This window comes from Microtus pennsylvanicus, chromosome 10, assembly GCF_037038515.1.
Source record: "Microtus pennsylvanicus isolate mMicPen1 chromosome 10, mMicPen1.hap1, whole genome shotgun sequence".
NCBI lineage: Eukaryota > Metazoa > Chordata > Mammalia > Rodentia > Cricetidae > Microtus > Microtus pennsylvanicus.
In genome coordinates, this window is record NC_134588.1 from 85073160 (window position 1) to 85096683 (window position 23524).

The 23524-nt window shown below is 44.1% G+C and overlaps 1 protein-coding gene across 6 annotated transcripts in view; it reads left to right on the plus strand.

Moving 5' to 3' along the window:
* Arhgef3 (Rho guanine nucleotide exchange factor 3) overlaps positions 1-23524 on the plus strand; it is a 294787-nt gene that overhangs the window by 249453 nt on the left and 21810 nt on the right. For all 6 annotated transcript variants that reach the window (XM_075988889.1, XM_075988890.1, XM_075988892.1 and 3 more), the window contains 3 exons: positions 973-1080; positions 16548-16718; positions 20963-21025. In XM_075988889.1, coding sequence (XP_075845004.1) covers positions 973-1080; positions 16548-16718; positions 20963-21025 — 342 coding nt within the window. The remainder of the gene's footprint in view (positions 1-972; positions 1081-16547; positions 16719-20962; positions 21026-23524) is intronic.

Consider the following 23524-nt stretch of genomic DNA (forward strand, 5'->3'; position numbering starts at 1 on the left):
TGGCATTTACAGGTCAGATGGAGCTTAGGAAAATGGGGGTAACTGTTCTCTTTCTCTTGCAAAGTGTTTGCTTTCCTGACTAGTGTCCTTTGGAATAGGGAGCCACCCTCTCCTCAGACAGCCAGCTCTGGAGTCACTTACAGGATGTTTGTGTGGAGGTGACTTTGAAAATGTGTGGCTATAAATAGTATGGAACCAATACCCATGATGCAAATTTCTCCCTGTACATTTTCTTTTGCCATTCGATATTTTACGAATTTTAACATGTGTTTCTCCATTATTGTAGCCACAAAGATACTTTGTTATGATCCTAGGAATAAAACTTATTATAAAAAGACTATTTGGAGCTGGTCCGATGTCCCAGTGAGTTAGTGTGCTTGCCACTAAGACTGACAGCTGGGATCCACATGATGGGAGAAGAGAGACAACTCTGGAGAACCCTCCTCTGACCCTTCCTCTACATACAGAGAGAGTAGTAAATGCTTTAAAAATAGGTTTTTACTTGATGAATTAAAAGCAATCTTTGTACTTTCAAAAAAATGAATAGATAAAGCATACAGAAGAATGGCTCTAGCAAGGTGTGCTGGGAAGGGTTTTTAAAGCAAGAAGCCAGAAGCAGCAAAAGACACGCCACTGCCTGGCAAGGTCCTTGGCTGGGAGACCTTGGCTGGCTTCTCTCTCCAGCAACGGAAGAAGGGGTCCACTGAGTGGAAGCTCTGAATGAAACAATCACTGATGGGGGGTGTTGGATATGGGGATGGGGGAGCAGGGTGGATCCCTACCCTTCTGCCTCTGTCTGCATCTCTTGTCACTTCTCTTCTCTGACTGCTCAGCCAGCTCATCCATGTAGATGCTAGGGCACTGTTCACGGTCTATAGATCACTCTACCATGGAGCAGGATGGATGTGATGTGGCAGATATATTCAAGATCGGCTTTAACATTGTCCTCTTTTTTTTTTTCTAACTCTACAGGAACCTAGTAATAAAAGGGTCAAACCCCTTTCAAGAGTCACGTCACTAGCAAACCTCATCCCACCTGTGAAGACCACACCGTTAAAGCGCTTCAGCCAAACCTTGCAGGTAAGGGAGCGTGGACTTGGGTTGCAATCAAACCTTGCAGGAAAGGGAGCGTGAACTTGGGTTGCAGAAAGCTATGCTGTGCTCGTGGTCCACAATGTCTGTTGGTTTCAGGCTGACCTGCATCATCCCGCTACTGTAGAGACGTGCAGATGAAGGGTGCCGGGGAGAAGGTGTGTCCAAGTTGTAACCCCGGTCAGGCAGAGTCAGGGCCACTTCTCTTCAGTTTTCCTCACAGTTGCACTTTCTGGAATGTACTCTTAACACTCTTACTGGTTTTGCCCAGCAATGTTTCTGAACTCCTGAGATATCACCATGTGGTATGAGCTGGATGGTAGCAGAACTTGGTGGTTTCAACCAGGGTCAGCGAGGTGTGGGGGATGGGGGGAAACATCTGTCACCTCTTTGTTCATGTCTCATGAACTAATGATGGTTTCTACTTTTTTTTTATTTTTTTGAGACAGGGTTTCTCTGTGTAACAGTCCTAGCTATCCTGGAACTAGCTTTTATAGACCATGCTGACCTCGAACTCACAGAGATTCACCTGCCTCTGCCTCCTGAGTGCTGGGATTAAAGGCATGTGCAACCACTGCCCAGCCAGGGTGGTATTTCTTATATGTGGAAACCACAGGAAATTCTAATTTTGAAGTCTATAAGGAGCTTGATTTGGACACAGCTGTGCCTGTCTATTTACAGAAAATGTTTGTCGACCTCCGGGTTAAACAGAAGCCCCGAAGTGTCTTGGTTCTGACTCTGGGTCTCTGTTTGAAGACTGCCAATCTTGCGCAGACAACATTTCTAAGTCTTGCTTTTATTCCTTAGAGGTAAATTTATCACACAGTCACCACTGTGGCTTATAAAAGGCCATAGCTCCTTTGTAGAATAATTGTGAAGATTTATGAGATAATAAATTCAAAAGCCTTTAGTTATGACTAGCTATGTAGTGAGTATTGTCTACAGTGGTAATTTTTAGTTAACAAGTTGTTTTCAAGCACCGTTATATTTTTATTTTGTATGTGTGTGTGCATGCGTGTGGAGAGGGGAGGCATGTATGTGCCGTGATGCTTATGTGGAGGTCAGAAGACAGCTTGGGAGGAGTCAGTTCTCTCCTCCCACTGTGAAGCTTCCAGGGATTGAACATGGCCACCAAACTGGGCAGCAAGTGCCTTTACCCACTGAGCCATTTCACCAGGGTTTCCATGTAGCTTTGGAGCCTGTCCTGGAACTAGCTCTGTAGACCAGGCTGGCCTCGAACTCACAGAGATCCTCCTCACCAAGCCTATTCTTTAACCTCTTACTGTAGCTTGCCTTTTGAAGTGAAGGTTGGGATCTAGCCACAGCCTTGGAACCAATTTGTAATCATAAAAATATCCTTTTAGACTGAATCCCACAAAAGTCAACCCATGAGGTCTCATGCAGCACAGCTAAGCAAGTCGATCTTGCCATTTCTAATTTGCCTTGCTTACTTGTGTTTAGCAATGTTTTTATCTTGACCTTGAACGTTTAAGAAAATTGTTGCCTGGAGAGATGCTTCCAGGTGAAGATTTCTCCTTGGTTCTTATCTTCTCAAAGGAAAGAATTTAGGTAACCCTGGAGCTTAAGCAGAAGTTTATGTAGCAAAACAAAGCTTTCCCACAGGAGAAGTTGAAGTGATTGACCCAGAGACATACCTCATGCTGACAGTTATTACCTGAGAAGGCTTTGAGCTTCTCCTACAGCCCTTTGCATCCCTGCTTCCTTACTGTTTGAGGTATGCACCACAGCCCTGTGATGCCATCCCTCCCTACCACTTGCCCCCCTATACCCACCTCTCTGTTAACTCTGCTGTCAATCATGAATGGATATCTTAACCACCCAGTTAGGTCTGGGTTTGGCTCCATCTCTCTCAGTACCTGGGACTGTGGACTTTTGGTTATCTTCTGGTCTCTTAGTGGGAAGAACAGAGAAAGAAAATAAGATTTTGCTGGAGTCGGCCTGCAGAGCAAGCAGAGAAAGATGTGTTTGCCCACTGTCCCTTGTGGCCAGTGTCTCCGCCCTCTGGACGACTTCACTGTGGGCTTTTCCTGGAAGATTCATTATCACCTGAGTCCTGCACATCTGGTCTTTTGCTGAGTTCTGCATTTTGAAAAGTCTTTAGACTGTCAACTGTGTTTGACCCTTTCCTCTCCAGCCTTGGTTCAGTAGTGAGAGTCAATAGCTCACTGTGTGCTATTTCATCCCTTGATGTTGGGTCTCTATACTAATGGCCTCTCTTGCTACTGTTTCTCGCAGGAAGTTCACCTTATGCCAGGGAGGGCCTCACTCATTCTACAAGTATCAAGTGAGCCTTCACCTTGCACTGGGCTCTTCCTGTGTCTGGGTTTCTTTCTCAGGATGGAGTTGCCTTCTGGTAGATTCATGGCAGGGCTGGGCTTCACTTTGCCACATGACAGTAACAAGCTAGGGTCAAGTAGCTAGCCTACTCTACAATTGCCCTTGGAGCTGTTGGTCCCTGTTAGTGCCTTGTCTGGCTTGTCAACCTTTGCGTTTGTGTTTCAGGAACACTGTATCCTCCCCTGTAGCCCATCCTGATTTCATACTTCACCGTTTTTCTTTAGACTTCCCAGGCTATCTTTATTTTTTTTTCTTCTGATTCCTAGGGGTCCTGCACAGGAAACACTATAGTAAAAAGTTATTCATCTTAGAAATGTACATTGACCTAGAGAACTGGGAAAGAAAGTAATTAATTAAGCGATGTCTGAAAACCAGCAGACTGAGACCAAGCAAAGATGAGACATCCGGACCCGAGGGAGGGTCTGCCATGTTAAAATTGTCTTCTAAATCTTCAGAGATATTTTTCTCTTACAAAATAAATTTCTGCTGATCTTTTTTAACTGTCATGATAAATCGCTGACACTAGGCTGTATACATGGAACAGAAATAGAAAAGTTATTCATAATGGTTATGCACATAGAAATATAGAATTGGACAATATGGTATTTGAAGGGAAGAGGTTAGTGGATAGGAAAACACCTCCAGCCTTGTATTTGAACACCATGCTCATGGGATGATCTGAGAGGATGGTGAATGCCAGCTTGCTCCCTTGGGACATGCAGTGTAAGCTTCTGAGCATTGTTTACTAAGCTGGTATCCTGCTCACTGCCTTCTCACTTCATTGCTTCCCTTGCCAGCTAAAAAGGGAGAAAGTGCTGACGCAGCCAATGGAGCAGGGAGGATGAAGAGGAGGAGTGGGCCCCAGGGGCAGCTCAGGATCCAATTTGAAGAGGTTTCACCATTTGTTTAGCTATCCATTCATTCGTATGAGGGGAGAAGCCAGACAAGGGAGCACAGCATGGCCAAACCACGTGGCACTTAGCAGTCACTTGCCTTATGCACCTGTGTGTGTAATTTTCTATTTCAAAAAATCATGAGCATGAGGCAAACTGGCTTATTTACTTCCCTTCTCTTAGTTTCTTTTATTTTTATTTTTAGTAACGGAGATAACAAGGCAGGTGGTTTCCTACCAAACGTTTCGTTTTGTAGATCTTTATTGCATTTTTATTTGGGGGGAGGAGGTGGTTTGTACCTGCCATGGTGTGCATGTGGAGTTCAAAAGACAATTTATGCAAGTCAGTTCTCTCGTTCTGCCACGTGGGCCCAGATGAGTGAACTCAGGTCATCAAGCTTGGTGGCAAGTGCCTTTATCCACTGAGCCATCTCATCTGTGTGTGTCCAACTCATCCCCCCCCCCCCTTTGTTGTTACTGAGACAGGGCTTCCTTGTGTAACCCAGGTTAGCCCAAGACAGTCCATGTATATATCTCATCCTCCTGCCCTTGCCTCCCAAATGCTAAGATTAAAGGCATATGCCACCATACCTGGCCCCTTTTTATGTTTTTTATAAACAAGGTCTCACTAAGTTGCCTAGGTGAGCCTTGAACTCCCTCTGTAGCCCAGGCAGTCCTTACATTTTTGATTTCCCTTGCCTCAGCCTTATGAGTGACTGGGGTAGCACACCTGTGCCACCAGACCCAGCTAGCGGCTTGGTTTTTGTTGCACTGTTTCTTTTCCCTTGGCTCCTGGCACTTCAGAGGCATATAGATCCTTTTGGATATCCAGTTTCATCTCTCAGGTTGAGTTCCTTTAATTATAGGCCAAGCAGTGACTCAGACCCAAACATGACGCTTCCATCAATTCTTAGCGGTTCTCTCCTTGTGCATCGACAGTCAGTGGAGGAGGATACTGGGCACTCTGAGCTGGCATCCTTTTCCAGAAAGATTAAAAACCCATTTACAAGTGTGAGTGGTCTCGGAGGCAACACACTGCCGGGTTTGTTTCTCTTGCCTCCCGGCACTGATATGGGCTAGGGAGTTAGGCCTCAGCACAAAGGCAGCATTTATGGTGACGACAGGGTTCTCTGTCCGTTCCTCACCAGAAAAGGTGAGCACAGGACTGTGGGTAAACCAAAGCACAGATGTCTGGATCCCCCAGGCCCATAAATCCCCTCTCCAGCATTCCTGAGAGGGAAACCTGGCCCAGCTCTGAAAGGGGCCGGAGTGTGCGCCTCTCATGTGGAACAGGGAATACCAGCTCCCATGGGCCAGCTGCATGCTGAGCACCGCCTTTCCGTGCACAGCTGGCGTGACTGCTAAACACATTTGAGTCAAGTCCAGCAAGGACAGAATGCATTACCCTGGGAGGTTCATTCTATTTGGACACAAACATCTTTCTTGTCTGTTACAAAGTGTGTGTTCCTTATGGGAAAACAGAAAAAGAGGAAGAAACGGAATGTGCATGGCCTTCCGTTCCAAAATAGCATTTTAATAATGTTTCTTCTCGGAATGACTTTGAGTATTAGTGCACACTTTGTATGCCCTGAGCATAGCTCAAGGTCACTCAGTCTGTCTAAACCTCACTTGTGTGATCTGCTCACTTTGGGGTACAGCTGCACAATCAGCCTCTCTTAACCTCACATGGGGGCACTCCCACTTTCATTAAGGTTACTATCTCATTTATTTTCCCTCATAGTTTGGTTTAGGTCTCCTCTATCACCCCCTCACCCCCTCACCCTCCCCACCCCCCAACCCCCCGTTTTGTTGTTGTTTCAAAACAACAAGGTCTCCTATAGCCCAGGCTGGCCTTGAACTTGCTGCATGCCCGAGGACAACCTTGGTCTACTTCCTCAATGCTAAACTTGCTGACTTTACTACTGCGCCTAGTGAATACAGTCCTGAGAGTTGAACTTGGGGCCTCTACATACTAGGCAAGGGCTTTACCAACTGAGCTAATGGCTCCGTGGGTTTTGTCCTGTCCTTTTTCTACCTACATCCTCCCTTTGTCATTTATCTGGGTGCGGAGCTTTTATGTAGGATCGAAAGAAAGTGTTATATAACACTTATATTTGAAAAGTATGATCTTTATGAACTGTGTATTATTCTAATGTGTTGATAGGATTTATTTCACATAGCTGGTGTCTCGTAGTCATGGATACTTGGGCTATGAATACTTTTAGGAATTTTCATGTGCATTTTTAAAGCATAATCGTACAGTACATAGGGGTTTTGTTTTTATATATGATTTAGACTGTGTAGAACTTGGTAGATACTATTACTATATTATTACTGGAAAAGTTAACCACTGCTGCTCTAAGGCTCTCTCAAAGCACTGTCTGTGGGTCCCTGCCTAGTGATGGGGTCTGCCCTTCTTCTTGAACTGACACATAGAACACGCTCCACAGAGAATTGTTTGGCTAAGGAAGGAGTGTAGTAATCACAGCCTCTCAGTGCTTTGTTCTTTGGTCTTTAGATCTAGGAGCTTTCCATGTGACCCAAGAGCAGTCTAAGTACATGGTGTGAGCCAGTGATCTTCCCGAATATCCTACTGTGTTAACTATTCTGTCCTGTACTTGATGATGGAGATGTGACCAATATGAAAAAGGAGACATATGTGCTGTAGAAACCTATAAGATCTGTTTGGTAATAATTTTCTAAGATATTAGGAAAACAGAAAATGAAGAGTTCAGAGCCACTGTATCTCAGTCATAACACTCGAATTAGTATATTAATGGGGAAAGGAGATAAAATTCTTGAAAGTAGTTATCCTTGAAAATATAATTATGAGCCATTTGCTCTTTTATTTTCTGTTTGCATTATCTTTTTCATTATCACACAAGAATTAGAATTATTACATAACAAATATAAATCTTATATTTAATTATCTTCTATAAGTGGGCAGAGAATGAATCATGAACTGGAAATACTTCTTCTCCATCATATATTTCTGTTACACTTAAACTTAAAAAATAACCATATGTTGCCTCTTCCAACCATATAGAAATAAATAATATCCAAAAATCTCATTGGATAATGTACACTATATATAGCATTATTGTACTAGGAAGGCAGATTAGAAATCTTAGTAATGGCCTGAGAGTTGGAGCATCAAGAATAGAGGTTGGATTGGGGATGGCCTAGAGATGAAATGGAGAGAGGACACTCCAGGTTTGAGAAGGGAATGAAAAGTCTGGTCCCATCTACACATGCGACATAAACAGGAAGATAGGTGTATGGACTTCCATAACCAAGTCTGACGACCTTGATTTTCATTTCATAAATAAATACCCTGTAAGTGGTGAGCCATGTGACCTCTCTACCACCAACTGTGTTCTCAGCTGGTTATTTCCGGATCTTTAGTTCTTAGTTATGCTGATGGGTCCCCTGTTGGTTATTCTAGTGAAGTTCCTCCAAGAAGCTATTTGCTCTTAAGTAACTTGGATATGTTTCTGCTGTTTGCTATGGATATAAGCATCCAAGACTTCCCCCCTTATCTGTGATTTCACTCTCCCCAGTTAGGGTTACCCATAATCAACTATGATAGGAAAATGGTAAATGAACAATGCCAAGAGTGAACAACTTATACATTAAAAGTAACTTGGACTATTGTATGAATTAGTTTTATGTAGCTGTGACCAGATCTCTGACAGAAAAAAACAGAGGGAGGAATGAGATGTTCTGGGTCATGTTTCTACAATTGCTTGACACCATGCATTTGAACAGAATATCATGGTAGCAGGAACAATGATGGAGGACCGTCATTTGCATTGTCATGGACCAGGACACAGAAGGGAAAAATGCCTGTGTTCTGCTGCTTTTCTCCCTTCCCTCTTCCATTCTGGGGTTGCAGGAAGCCCAGTGGATAGCACACACTCCCCACCTTCATGTCTGGTCTTTTCCTCCCAATCTTTTTTGAAAACATCTCCATAGACACACCCAGAAGTTTGTCTCAGTCTGCTAGGTGATTCTAAATCTAGTCAAGGTAATAAAGAAAATCAGCCTTCAACCGGCTGGTAGTGATACACACCTTTAATCCCAACACTCGGAGGCAGAGGTTCAAGGCCAGCCTGATCTACATAGTGAGTTCCAGGACAGTCAGGCAACACCTGTCTCAACCCCTGCCCCCAAAAAGAGAGAAAGAGAAAAAGAAAACTAAGCCTTCTTATTTATTGTATTATTACAATTGTTCTTTTATTAATTATTGTTAATCTCTTAAAATACCTAATCTAAGAATTAAACTTTGTCATAGATATGTATAGAAAAATGGTTCTCAACCTGGGTGTTGCAATCCCTTTGGGGATTGAACAACCCTTTCATGGAAGTTGCATATCAGATATCCTGAATATCATATATTTACATTATGATTCATAACAGAAGCAAAATTACAGTTATTAAGTAACTACAAAAATAATTTTATGGTTGGGAGTCACTGCAACATGAAGAACTGTATTAAAGGTTCACGGTATTAGGAAGGTTGAGAACCACTGGTATAGACAAAGCATGGTTTATGTTTGGATCAGTACTATGATTGTACACATCTACCAGGGACTCTTAAAACATATTTTGATAGATAAGAGGGGACCGATGGAAATAGACACTCATGGTAGCAATATGGTTGATAGTCTAAGAGTGAAGTGATAGCCTTCTATTGCTCTACTAAAGCACCATGACCAAAAGCTACTTGGGAGGGATGGGTTCATTGTCTTACAGATTACAGAGCATCATTAGAGGAAGCCAACACAGGGAATTAAGGTTGAAACCTGGCTGTAAGAACCAAAGCAGAGGCCATGAAGAAAACTGCTCATTGGCTGGCTTCTCATGATTTGCTCAGTATGCTTTCTTATATAATCCGGGACTACCTGTCCAGAAGCAGCACTGCCCACAGCAGGGAGGACTCTCCTACATCAATCACTAAGCAATAAAATGACCCCACGGCTTGCTTGCTTCTAGGCCAATGTGATGAGGCAACTTCTCAATTGAGGTTTCCTCTTCCCAGATGACTCTAGTTTGATCAAGTTGACACAAAAATTAGCCAGCACAGGTACTGACCATCTCCTGCCGACTGCAGTAGGCATCTGGCCAGCTGTTGACCTACTTTGACTTGGCCAATCCTCACTTTAGCTTTTTGATGTTCTAATTATTATGCTGCCTCAAGAGATGAGAATACTGAAAGCCAGAGAAATGAGTTTGTCAAGGTCCTTCAATCATGTGAGTTGATTTAAAGCCAAGTCCGCTTTAGGAGTAAAGCCTTTTCTTTCTCTTTATTTTTTCTTTTCTTTTCTTTCTTTCTTTCTTTGTTTTTTTTTTTTCAAGACAGGGTTTCTCTGTAGCTTTGGGGCGTGTCCTAGAACTAGCTCTTGTAGACCAGGCTGGCCTTGAACTCATAGAGATCCCCTGCCTCTGCCTCCCGTGAAGTGCTGGGATTAAAGGCATGCCCACCACTGCTGGGCTAAGCCTTTTCAACTCAAGTCTATCCTTACTTTCTCCCAGTCCCTCAGACCTCTAGATCTTGACTTTTTCCTACCCTTTCCCTTCAAAAGATTAGCACAAAGGTCAAATGTGGTAGAGCCAAACAGTGGGAAAGGTGCTGCTCCTCATTTTAAGCGAGAGACTTCTGAGGGGGAGGGTGCTATGCGGGAGCCTTTTGTGACTGCATGTTGGAACTCTTTGGTTGCACCCAATGCAGCAGCCACACTGGAACAATCCCATCCTAGCTTCCAACCTGTTTACTATTGAACCATCTACTACCAAATAGCCGTGTAGTTGGGATGGTGGAGGGAATGTGCCTGGCCTGAGCTCTATTGGAGCTTGTTATCTTTGGCTATGGAGACCTTCTGTTTTTGCATCCCTACAGAGCAAGCACCCTGCTGAACAGGCAGCATTAACAAATCAAATCTGTGGCGTGTCGTCCCCCCCCCCCCCCCCCGTGTCTACCTGCTGGGCTTTCATTTCCTCTGACATATGTAAATGGACTGGTTTCCTACCCTACCTACAGTCAACCCCCACCTGCAACAGCTTTCCTACATTCCCAGCTTGGGTACAAACATGAACACCATTTCCAAAATCTGCTTTTGTCTATCTCCTGTATGGCCCTTGTTATTTTAGCTGCCAACCGTAACTGAGCTTTGGGTTTCTACTTATTTGCCGGGCTGGGTTTCCTCGTGGAAACTCTCGTTTATTCTGTAACTTTTTCACTGCTATCCCAGGATCCTCCCCACCCCAGCAGATCCATGTATTTGTGTCTGTGGTTATGTGGTCCCTCCCAAGGCTGAGTCCATTACTTTGAAATGGACAGTGTTTCTCCCCCAAGGGGACATAGGCAATGTCTCTAGATGTTTCGGTCAGCATAGCTGGGTTGGGGATGCTCCTGGTGTGTTGTGGTTAGAGACTAGTGCTGTCGCTAAGCACCCTACAATGCACAGGACAGCTTTGCACAAGAAAGACTTGTCTGGTTTGGAACTGCGTGTCAAAGACTAAGAAGTTACATGAAACTCATCCCCTGTGGCTCATGTACCGAACAAACCCTACACTAGGGCAGAGCTGACCTGGATTATCACTCAAAGTGCCCCCTCACACTCACACAGTTAAAAATCTAACTATTATTAATTGCATAGCCTTCTGCAAAATTTCACCTTCTGTGAGCCTCAGGTTTCCTATCCATAAAATGGGAGCAAGATCCTTACTTCTCAGGTTTGGCAGAATTCTAAAGCTTCGGTTCAAGCAAAGAACATCCCCTGCTCCCCAAGGGCATTCACTCTACAGTGTAAAGCCCTCCATGTGTAAATGCAGCACACGGATATCCCTGCCTTCACCGCGCTGATCATCATGGTTTCGGTATGAAGCGTCACTTGTTTCGCTTGATCCCCAGCTGATACTGTCTTGGAAGGTTGTGGAACCTTTAGGAGGTGGTGTCTTGCTGGAGGAGGTGGCCCTTGGGGATAGGCTTTGAGGTTTGGTAGCTTGTCCCCACTTCCTATAACTGTGGACACAATGTGACCAGCTGTCTCCCATTCCTGCTGCCACCCTTTTCTGCTGTGCATGGACTGTATCCTCTAAAACCGTGAGCCAAAATAAAGTCCTCCCCTCCCTTGCGTTGCTTTTTGTGGGGCATTTGGCCACAGCAGTGTGTTTGTCTTCTATTGTGAAGAAACATCATGCATGCACACACACACACACCCCACCTCAGTTTCCTTATTGGCAAAATGAAAACGAACCTGCTTTATGGGGGTGTGTTGTGGGAATTCATTCCACCCATAGTTTTGGGGTACTTGCCTTAGGGCATGACTTCAATTTGCATACATAATCTCTTATAAGGAAGAGGAGAGGTCTTGCTCACTCTCCGGCTCTGGCTGGGCTTGGCGTGGTCAGAGACCCGAAGGGGTCAGAAAGTCGAGGAGACCTATCTCCTCTTCCTCATAAGAGATCATGTCTGCACACAAAAGCCACACCCTAAGGCCAGTACCCCACAACCATTGGCGGAATGAATTCCTATAATAGGGATGGTGTGAGAATTGGAAAGATTACATCTAAAGAGCTAAGGATAGATGCATAAAGGATCCTGGAGATAATTCTCATGGCACCCCAAGACTGGCAATCACTAAGAAAACACAAAAGAGGAGTGCCTTAGAGTAGTTTACCTCTTTTTTTTAATATAAATTAATTTAACTTTATTCTATTGTTCTGAAGGTGTCAGATTCCCTGGAACTAGACTTACAGACAGTTGCGAGCTGCCATGTGGGTGCTAGGAACTGAACCCAGGTCCTCTGGAAGAGCAGCCAGTGCTCTTAACCACTAAGCCATCTCTCCAGCCCCCCAGGTAGTTCACCTCTTGTTTCCCCCAAATGGCAATGAAGAAAATCTCAAACTGACTGAGAAAGTCTTGATGAATGTATAAAAATTTGTCTATTATTTCTTATATTTAAAACATGATATAGAACTCAGGTGCAGTGATTTTTGCCTTCGAGACTAATAAATCCACCCAATGAGAATGAAAGCATGTGATCTCTCTCCTCTTACTGTCTTGGAGAGGAACCGCTGAACAGCCTGTTTGGAAGGTTAATTTGGTAACATGTTTAGCATCAAGTATCAATATTAATATAGATGAGCTCTTGGAAACCACAGCAATCCAAATGAGATCCAGTAAAAATAAATACAAGTTGATCGTTTTTAGACGGAAGAAATCTGCCTCCATAAATATCAACATAAACATACAAAGGGTGTTCCGTCAGGCACTTATAATAGCCAACAGCCAGGAATAATTTCACTGTTCATCAGGTAGGCATTGAATAAGTATGGAGTCTACGTAGACCTTGGGGTCCCACTGTGACCATTGCTAAGGAATGAAATGTTTGGGACTAGGAAATAGTTTTGTGATACCACTACTTTGTTATTTCAGAGATGTTTAATTTTATGTTATCTGAACTTTACCTCAGTGTTTTTACTTGAAAGAAATTTGCTCTCTTTTTTATTAACTTTTTATGTTAGCAAAAAAAAAGTTTCATAGAGGCATTTTCATATATATATTATATATATATATATGGAATATGTATTTCCATATATGGAGACATATTTAGTGTTTTGTTCTCTTATTTACTTCAGTTATGTTGTTGTTGCTTTAAGAATTATTTTAGTTTTAGTTGTGTATCTGGGGGGAGGTGCACATGAGTGTGGAATCCCGGAGAGGCCAGAAAAGGGAGCTGGATCCCTGGCACTGTGGTTACAGGTGGTTGTGAGCTACCAGTGTGGAAACTGGAAATCAAATACAGGTCCTTTCCAAGGGCAGCAAGTCACATTAGCCACTGAGCCATCTGTCAACCCCCTAGTTACAGTTCTGAAGAATGGGTGGTTTTTTTGTTTTGTTTCCTCAATACAGGGTCTCTTTGTAGCTCTGGGTGTCCTGGAACTCACTCTTTAGACCAGGCTGGCCTTGAACTCACAGAGATCCGCCTGCCTCTGCTTCTGGGATTAAAGGCATGAACCACCAATGCCCAGAGAAGGATGACTTTTTTCTATGCTAACATAAAAAGGTATGGTTGACTGAAAAGAGAAAACATTCTGTTTTCTGTAAAATACTTAGAAGAAAATTGGAAAGGCGTACAATGCAGCAAGCCAGGAAATGGATTTGAGGAAAAAGAAGAGAATTTATATTTTAAAAATCACACGATTTGTAGAACATGAAAGTTTCAAGTTGGTATGAACTGCTTTCTGACTCTTGGGGGAAGTCCAAGGCTGCTCAGACTGAAAGTGGACGAGACGGGCGACTGATCTTTCAGTGAAAGTGGAAGCGAATGTCGCATTCTGCGTCTTCTTCTTTGTGTATTTTTTCTTTCTGTTCTATAATTCCCACCTGCCCATCAGAACCACAGAGAGAATGGGTTGGTGACTCCCTGCCTTGTTTTGACCTTCCTGGACTGTGGCTAATTGATTCAAGCTACACCAGTTAGCATAGTTGCTATTATAAGGGGCTTGTTTAAGCGATCCCAGGATTTGTGCAATACCTCTAGTGACTTGGGCAAGCACTTTCTTGCTGTCCTAAATGGAGTGGTTCAGGTTTCGTGAGCTTTCCTGTGAGTCCGGGACCCACAGAAGTCCCTGCTAGCCCAGGAGCTTGCTTACCGCTTGCAAGACAACACAGGCTTGCCTGCACAAAGCTCTGGAAACCTCATGAAGCCCCTTTGGAAACTCCTTGTTATATTTTCCATTTTCTCAGGTTCTAAAAAATTAGAAGGTAAGCTAGAAGGCACCTCTACTGTCCATGTGAAAAAAAATGAGAAATTGATGGCATTTTAAATATCTGCTCACAAAGGATTTGCATAATTATGAAGTGATTACATACAGATTTTAATGCGGGTCAATTTTTGCATAAAGGGGATTTTTAGCAGCTAAATTATCTCAGAGTTATCTTAAAGGGTAGACAATATTCTGTCAACAGGTGATTCTAACTTATTTAACAGTGATCTTAATGATGGAGTCATCTCTAAAGCCCCACCCCCACTCTAATTCTTAAGTAGAATATAAACTTCCCTAATGAGTTCTAATTGATGAATTTCATAGTTGGATCTCAAATAATTGAGAGCTACCCTGTAGTGTCTTAGTGATGCAGGCTTACATAACACATGTAAAATCAACTAAAATCAAGTTAAATAAATAGAGCAAGATGTGGTCACTGTTTTGTCAGAAATTTATCTAAATGGCAGAATAGGGAGGAAGGAGGACGTTGGTGAAGCCTTCCTAAAAAACAGAGATCTGAGCCAGGTACCAGTGGTGCATGCCTTAAATCCCAGTACTCAGGAGACAGAGGCAGGTGGATCTCTGTGAGTTTGAAACCAGCCTGGTCTACAGAGTTGAGTTTCAGGGCAGCCAGGGCTTTTACACAGAGAAACCCTGTCTTGAAAAACCAGAGAGAGAGAGAGAGAGAGAGAGAGAGAGAGAGAGAGAGAGAGAGAGAGAGAGAGAGAGAGAGACAGAGAGAGAGAGAGACAGAGAGAGAGACAGAGAGAGAGACAGAGAGAGAGCGCGATCTGGGTTGTGTTCTGAAGACAGGTGAGGAGTTAGTTGGGAAATGGGAGAAATACCTTTGAGAAAGAGAAAATTGCTCAAAGGAAGCCCTGAGGGATAGCACAGAAGCGGTGTTTGAGAGTGGCAGGTGACTCACGGAGAGTGGCGGGATGCTGTCCTAAGTATGTTGCTTTGGCCCGATTCTTGGCCATGCTGAGTAGAAGCTCACACAGAAGGGCCCAGGAGCAGCGCACAGGGACAGTTGTTAAAGTGTGTGTTGGAGGATGTTGTTGGTTTTTAGCTGGTAGCACACAACTGTAATCTCAGCTCTTGGGAGGATCCTGAGTTTGAAGGCAACCTGGGTTACACAGTGAGTTCCAGGTCAGCCTAGGCTGTGTAACCAAAGAACCCGTCTTCTTAAAAAAGATGTATTTTAATATCTTAAAGTGAGTGTACATGTACGTGTGTGTGTGTGTGTGTGTGTGTGCATGTATGTAAGGGCAAGTGCCCTCAGGGGCCAGAGACATCAGATTCCCTGGAGACAGACGGTTGTGGATACTGAAATCCGAACTTCCGTCTTCTGGAAAGGCTACAGCATCTTAATGCTTTAATGTTTGGTCATCTCTCTAGCTTCATGAGAACTTATCTTTTTAAAAAAGAAGAAAAGCATTTTTTTGAGTGTAGAAATACCTCCTGCCTTTCCGTTCCCAGGGAGCGTGTTGAAATCTCGCAGGGTAAAGACTACAGATGACACATTCACCTTCTTTTGTCTTGAGAAAGCCCCGTGGGAGTATATTTCAGTCACAAGGCTGAACTTGGGGTGATTAGGATCTCTAAACAGCTGGGCCTCTTTGCCTATGTCAGGGGTAGGCATCGTTTGCTGCCAGGCTGGTACCCGGAATGCATATTCATTGCAACGTTTTGAGCTGATAGAACCCCAGCTACTGGAGACAGAAAGAACCTGTGTATAACTGAAATGACTAAGGTTAGTCCTTCCAGACTTCAGGCACAGTGGGATCCAGGAGCTTAATCAGTTCACTTTGCTAAAGCCTGTTCTCTTTCGCATCCTATGTGTCCCTTTCCTGACTCCTGGGGTAAATAGGTTGTTCTGTGTGACCAGGGAGAGTTTGCTTGCGTTATCTCTGAACTCCCAGCACCAGAGTGCCCCTCCCCTTTTCTCTCATAAATCATGTGACAGAGGATTGGGATGATGGCACCGTCTGGTTGATCAGGCCTGGATAAGCCTACCCAAACTATTCCGGGGGTGGGGATACCAGGGATAGCGGGATGCTGTTGTAGGAAAGGGTGAGTTTTCCTTGATGGCTATCCACCACTATTTCCCTCGTGCCTGTGAAGAATAGTGCCCACTGGAAATAAACCACTGGGCATGTGCTGGAGAGCTGCCTTTCGCATGTGAGCCTGGCCTGCCTGGTCTCGTTCTGTGGTTCACTCAGTGTCCAGGTCACACAGGATGTTGCCTCCAGCATGTTGTGTGGAAAGGCTCCTGTTCTGTTTCCTCTGTGTCTCACTCCTTCAAAGCTTCGGCCGTGCCCTTTCTGTCTTGCAGATACATGGTTTGTGTCTGTCAGTGATAGGAAGCTGCTCACAAAGGATCCACCCAGTCCTGCTGCTGACCCTCTGATTTCTTTTTCTCATTGTGTAGCGGTCCATTAGCTTCCGCAGTGAGAGCCGCCCCGACATCCTGGCCCCCCGAGCCTGGTCCAGAAATGCCACCTCCTCAAGCACAAAACGGAGGGACAGCAAACTGTGGAGTGAGACCTTCGATGTGTGTGTCAATCAAGTGCTTACGGCCAAGGAGATCAAGCGACAGGAGGTAAGCTCGGGACCCAAGGAGCTGCCTGTGTGTTGGCCGCAAAGGTACCTGTAGGCGAGAGCCACATCCTGTGGAGAACACAGGATGGCAGAAACTAAAAAGCCAGCATCCAGCTTCGTGGGCCTGGCCCGACTGTAAAAATAAAGTGATTTTGCTGTGTTGAATCCAAGAGTCCAGTTAGGATTCTTACATTCACAAAGACAATTATGTATATAATGAATACTATACTATATATCTGTACTATATTAAACATATATACATATATATACACAATTATATATATATATGACGATATATTCTATTTCTTTTTTTCCTTCTTTCTTTCTCTCTTTTTGGTTTTTTGGAACTGGATCCCTTTTTGTAGTCCTTACTGTCCTGGAGCTCACTCTGTAGAACAGAATGGCCTTGAATTCACAGATCCGCCCACCTCTGCCTCCCGAGTGCTAGGGTTAAAGGCGTGCACCACCACACCCCACTGCAGTCATTTTATTTATATTTTGATAGTAACTTTTAGATGTTTTTTTTAAAAAAAAATGGGCTCTTGTAACGTTGGTCCAGCTTTCTAAAGAAAAACTTTTCCTTACGGAGGACAGCTAATTTCCGTATGAGTTTTCCGTATCCCCATCTTAAGTAGCTGTGACTACATCCCCTTCTACAGAGGTCTTGTCAGTGCAAACTCTGCTTACCTCTTCTCATGTGCTGCCTCCACTGGGATTCCAGAAGTGTCTAGTTTTTATTGTTGTTTGTTTTGGGTTTGGGGGTTTTGTTGTTTTGTTTTGAAACTGAGTCTTCCCATGTAACTCTAGCTAACCTGAAACTCGACCAGGCTAGCCTCAAACTCTCAAAGAACTCCTAGCCTCTGCTTCCCTGGTGCTAGGATTAACAGTGTTCTCTCTCCCTCCCCTTCCTCCTTTTCCTTCTCACTTTTCCTCTCCCTCAGACAACCTGATGCTGGCAGAAGGGGTACTTGAAATTTCGTGGTTTCATAACCAAGCTGTCCTTCCCTAGGAACTGATTTTTCAGGTCTACTTGCATGCAGGTCAAAAGCTAAGCTTGCAGGGTTACTCAGAGGGCTAATGCCTGCAGCGGCGCTACTTGTTCAGGATGAGCTGAACCTCTATTACCAGGAGATGCTGAAACCCTCAAAGCACTACACAGATGTAGAAATGAGGCAGGCATGTTTATATGTGTGCTTGGTTAAGTAGATAAAGCAGGGAACAAAATTAGAATGCTACCGTGTATATAAAATAATATGACTGTATATTAATTTGTTTATATGTTCATAAAAATGTTTCTGGAAGGATGCCCAAAGAATTGGCAGCAATGTTTCCTTTTGAAGTCCCCGAAAGAAGGAGCTGAGATCTTCCCATGTGCATGTCCATTTTTCCTTTGTGGAAATATGGCAAAGTCATATGTGAGATTAGGATGTGGGTGTTTGGTCTTCACTACTTGCCATGTAGAATCTCCCACCCTCAAACGGAAGATTGGATGGTGGCTGTCAACCATTGAAAGCTTCCGGCTGTGTACTAGCTACAAGTCAGACCCAGGCCAGAAAACAGAAAACTGCTATCCAGTGACAACCCAGCCTGTCCTGGTTTCTGCTTTGTTTTGTTTTGTTTTTTCTCAACTTAACATAGCTAGCTTGTCTGGAAAGAGGAACCTCAATTGAAAAAAATGCCTCCATCAGACTGCCTACAGGCAAGTTTGTGGGGGTGTTTTCTTGATTTGTGATGGACATGGGAAGGCCCAGCCCACTGTGAGCAATGACGTCCTTGGGCCAGTGGTCCTGTATAGTATTAAGAAAACAGGCTGGAAGAAAAAGAAAAGGAAAGAAAAGAAGGGAGAGAGGGAGGGAGGGAGGGAGGGAGGGAGGGAGGGAAGGAAGGAAGGAAGGAAGGAAGGAAGGAAGGAAGGAAGGAAGGAAGGAAAGAAAAACAGTCTGACAGGCCAGTAAGTAGCTTTCCTTTGTGACAGTGGTTCTCAGCCCTCCTAATGTTGGGACCCTTCCATACAGTGTCTCATGTTGTAGTGAACCCTCAACCATAAAGTTATTTCATTACTACTCCATAACTGTATTTTTGCTACTGTTATGAATCATAATGTAAATATCTGATATGCAGGACCTAAAGGGACTGGGACCCACAGGTTGAGAACCACTGCTCTATGACCTCTCTTCTAGTTTTTGCCTTGAGTCTGGCCCTGAGTTCTCTCAGTGACTGACTGTGACCTGAGAGTTACTGCGTTTATCCCACAATAGAAACCAAACTAAGATCTACCGGCTGACCCCTGGAGAAGTGAGCAAGGCTGATGGTTATAGGTGATAAACAAAGGCCAGAGATTTCATCTGTCTGCTGTCTGAATCACCATGGAAACCCAGAGGACATGGTTTTAAGAGCGGAATGGCTAAACACGAGTTCTGGAAGGGTGGTGTGGTAGATACAGAGAGGGTGTGGGCTGCTCTCATACCTGCCCTCATTCCTGCCCTCACCTGATGCTCATAGCCTTTATGATACCCTGTAAACCGTAAACAGGAATGTTGCCCTGAGTTCCGTGAGCAGTGGTGGCAGATTAACCTAAGGAGGGGTCATGGGAGCACTGACTTCTCACCGTTGATGAAAGTCACAGGTCAAACTATTTAAGGTCTTGATTAGCATATAGAAGGGTGAAGAGCCTTGGGACTGAACCATCACTCTGGGGACCTGAGTAGGCAGCATTAGAATTGAATTAGATGACAGCTACCTGGTGTCTGCGGCATAATTCATTGCTTGGAGTGCAAAGGGAAGTCCCCCCAGAAGTCACCTGTGTTATGAAAGTGGAGGAGGAAAAAAAAACTGAAATGGGGGTAGGAAGGGAGAGAAAGGGAGAAGAGGGAAGGACGGAGGGAGGAAGAGATGGAAAAACTGAGTTTGTTATTTCTGCATTCTCAGAGTTAGCAGGATGCTATTGTAGGTGATTTAAAATGTCCTCCCTTATGTTTTACTATATTTTTTCTAAGTGTTATCCATGTCCATATGTGTCTTGTACAACCTGCCAGCGTAGGAAAAGGAAAGACAGAGCGCAGATGAGAAAGGCATTAAGGCAGGGCCAGCAGCGGTGAGCTGTAGTCAGGATTTGAACCTGGTGCTTCTCTTCTTTTCTCTTGTGGAATCCTGTGGGCCTCCTCTCTTGGGGCATTTGTCGTAATAGTTGATGAGCTCCCTCCCATAAAGCAGATGGCCAAGGAAATCCAAGGCAAGTCCATTTAAGATGCTACTGTTGGGGACAGACAGCTGAGAGGTACACAGGACCCCTGTGCAATTTTTGTAATTTCTCATGTGCATGTAATTATTTCAGTAAGCCATGAGGTGAGACTTTGCTGGACCTTGGGGAGGGTTGTCCCCATAGCCCGGGTTTCTGTCTCACCTGCTCTGTTCCATTTCATTGCCCTGTCGTCTGTAAACCTCAGGGTAGTGGCCAAGCCTGGAAGCAGCTGACTTCTCATCTCCAGCTGGGGACAGTAGAGTTGTTCCTGGACTATCATCTCAGGCTGGTAGTCTTTAGTGCCATAATGTTTGCCCAGTGTTTGGATTCCCAGTGAGAGGAGTGCGCTGCGCACCATAGCTCTTTAGATTTGGTGGCTTAATGGAGCCAAATCTGAAATGATGAATTTGCACACTCTAATCTTATTTATTGTGCCTGGTGAGACTTTAGAATGAATTGACTCCACCAGATTCTGTTTATAGTGATAAAATGTTGGGTTCTTTTTATAATCCCAGTCTTACGTAGATGATAAGAATATAGCTTTCTTCTGAGCCTTGCCTTCTTTGGGGATAAAAGCAGCAGACTGTGATGGTCTGGTTAATAACTCTGCCAGATCCGTTTCTGACTGCAGACTCTGGATGGTTTCTTACGATCGCCCCCATAGCAAAGATACAGAATCCAGCACTCACACTCTTGATGTAGTTCCCTGCTCTTGGACGTCATCAGAGTTTAAAAATGCGAAGGGCGGATTGGTAGGTGGGAAATACATGTCAAAATCCTCACAAACAAGGCTTTTCTTTGCCATTTTTAACTACAAGATGCGTTTGCTTAAGGATAATTTGAACTTTTTTTTTCCTACGAGGTATTAAACATGCTCAGCATACGCTTCTCTGAGTGTACCCCACGCCTCTTGCAAATTCGAGGGAATTCGGAACATGTGAGTATTGGTACTGTCTGAATTTATAAATGAAAGAACTGAACAAGTCTGTTCTCTTGCTTTGCAGGCGATCTTTGAGCTTTCTCAAGGAGAAGAAGACTTGATAGAGGACTTGAAGTTAGCAAAAAAGGTGAGCTAAGATAGATACAGTAGCTGTTTGAGTCACCTCGTGTGTTTTTCTGCCTTGTGAGTCATTTCACGGTCCCGAGATGATGCATTTGAGCAGCCTCTTTGTGACTAACTCAAGTCATCAGAAATTGGAGAGAGAAAAAAAAACTTTTGACCACAAACGAACAGTGAAGGAAATGGCTCAACGCAAGAAGGTAAATAGCCCTCCACACCTGGCACCTGCCGGATGCCTCCGAGTGTCTAGTGCACCTCGAAGAATGTATCTGTTTAAATCTGAAAGCCCTCATGGTGGCCTGCCTGCTTTTGTATGTACTTTGTTGTCCTAGACGTCTTTCTTGAGCTACTCAAGAGGCTGAGGTGGGAGGTCCTAGATTATGAGACCAGTCTGGGCCACATACTGAGAGTCTGACTCTCAAAACACACCAAAAAAGGAGTCTCGTGTAGTCCATGAGAGAAACTACCATTTATAGAGAAATAGATTTCTGAATCAGGGTAAAGACGATTGATTCCTGAAAGTCGATAGTGTGAGCTGCACGTTCGTATAGTGTAGAAATTAGGGTCTTTCGTACGAAATGAGGGTTTCTTTGAGGGGTGGGGTTATTTGTTGAATATGCTGAGCATCAGGCTCAGACCTAAACATGCTACGCACATGATCTACTGCTGAGCTAGACCCCAGCTAAAGACGTGTTAATCCACATTATGTGGGAGGAGGGAAGGACACCCTTGCTTTATATCATGTACATTCTTGACAACAAACCCTTTTTCCAGTGACCGCCCTAGTTTGGAGGCTCAATTCAGACTCCTTTAACTTGTTTTGTTATGGCTTCTTGAGGGAATCATGCGTTCAGGAGAATGTTTCTTGACCTAGGGTCGTCGGTTAAAGTTCTGCTAATAGGAAGTTCTACCTCCTGCACTCCTGAGATGGCTAGCTAGGCTTTGCACAGACACTGCCAGAACAACTGTTGGGTAGGCTAGAGGCAGCAGCTCAGAAATAAGAAGGCATTTAAGTCTGGAACACATCACATGTCTAATCCCCACTTCCTGAGTCAAGATTTCCCAAATATAAACACCTTCAGGTGTTTCTCGGCCATCCCTTGACTTATGAGTCAGAGGGCTCTGTTTCTCCCCAAAGCCCTTTTTCCTCCCAGTCATACACCTCTGCCCCTCTCACAGGCACCAGCTCAAATCAAGGTCGTTCTTCTATGGTATTTCCAGCCTCCCCTCTGCACCTGACTCACCTCTAGAACATTCCTTAGATACCTTCCTTACCTTGAATTTTCGGATCTATTAGAGCCCTTTATAACTTGATTGGTTTTGTTTTCTGATGGGACAACCCTCCTGTCATTAATCTTGAACTGTTTTTTTTTTAAATATATATTTTAAGTTTTAATGAATCTTTAAAAAAAAAAACCTCAAGGGGGCTGGAGAGATGGCTCAGAGGTTAAGAGCACTGACTGCTCTTCCGGAGGTCCTGAGTTCGATTCCCAGCAACCACATGGTGGCTCACAACCATCTGTAATGAGATCTGGTGCCCTCTTCTGGCCTGAGGGCATACATGGAGGCTGAACACCGTACATAATAAATAAATCTAAAAAAAAAAAACAACAAAAACCTCAATTAACTTTATACAACTCTCTGAGGACATGCATTGGCATCTGTCCTATTGCATGTGTTTATGTGTAGTATACGTGCATGTATATATGCCTGATCATGTGTATGTGGTCACATCTGTGCTTGTGGATGCCAGAGAGTAACATGAGTCTCCTTCATTGGCTCATCACCATGTTTATTGATGCAGGTTCTCTTGACTGAACCAAAACTCATCAGTATAGCTAGTCTAGCTAGTCTGGTTAACCAGTTTACTCTAGTCTTCCGTCACATTCCCAGTGCTGGAATGTAGGTGGGTCACCATACCCACCCAACTTCAGAAGATCTGAACTAGGTTGGGCAAATGTTTGTGCGTACTTCGGCAAATGTTTGTCTGTCTGTACTTAACATTAATAATGAAAGGTCCAACCAGTTTTCTTTTCTTCTCTATTCTTTTCATTTTGTTTGTTTGTCCATTCATTTTTCAAGACAAGGTTTCTCAGTGTAGCCTTGCCTATCCTGGAACTCCTCTGTAGACCAGGCTGGCCTCTGCCTCCCAAGTGCTGGGATTAAAGGTGTGTGCCACCACCCAGTGAGCAGTTTTCTTTTCTTTTGGATATGTACTTACTTGGAAAAGCCTGTTGTTAGCTAATCTTGAATAGAATGGGAGGTTTTTCGAAGTGTAGAATCATGTAGACTTTCAGAGCCTGGTAGCAATCCAGACTGCTCTCCGTGTAGGACGTTTGCTCCTTCCTCCATATATGATGCATTAAAGGATAGAAGGACTTGGGGGAAAATCTACCTTAGCTTATCAGCAGTCACAAGAGGCTACAGGCAGAACCGGGTTCCCTGCACCTCCAGCCGCATCTGTCTGCTGTTTCCCTGCAGTAGGGGAGAAATCGTAGGAAGCCAA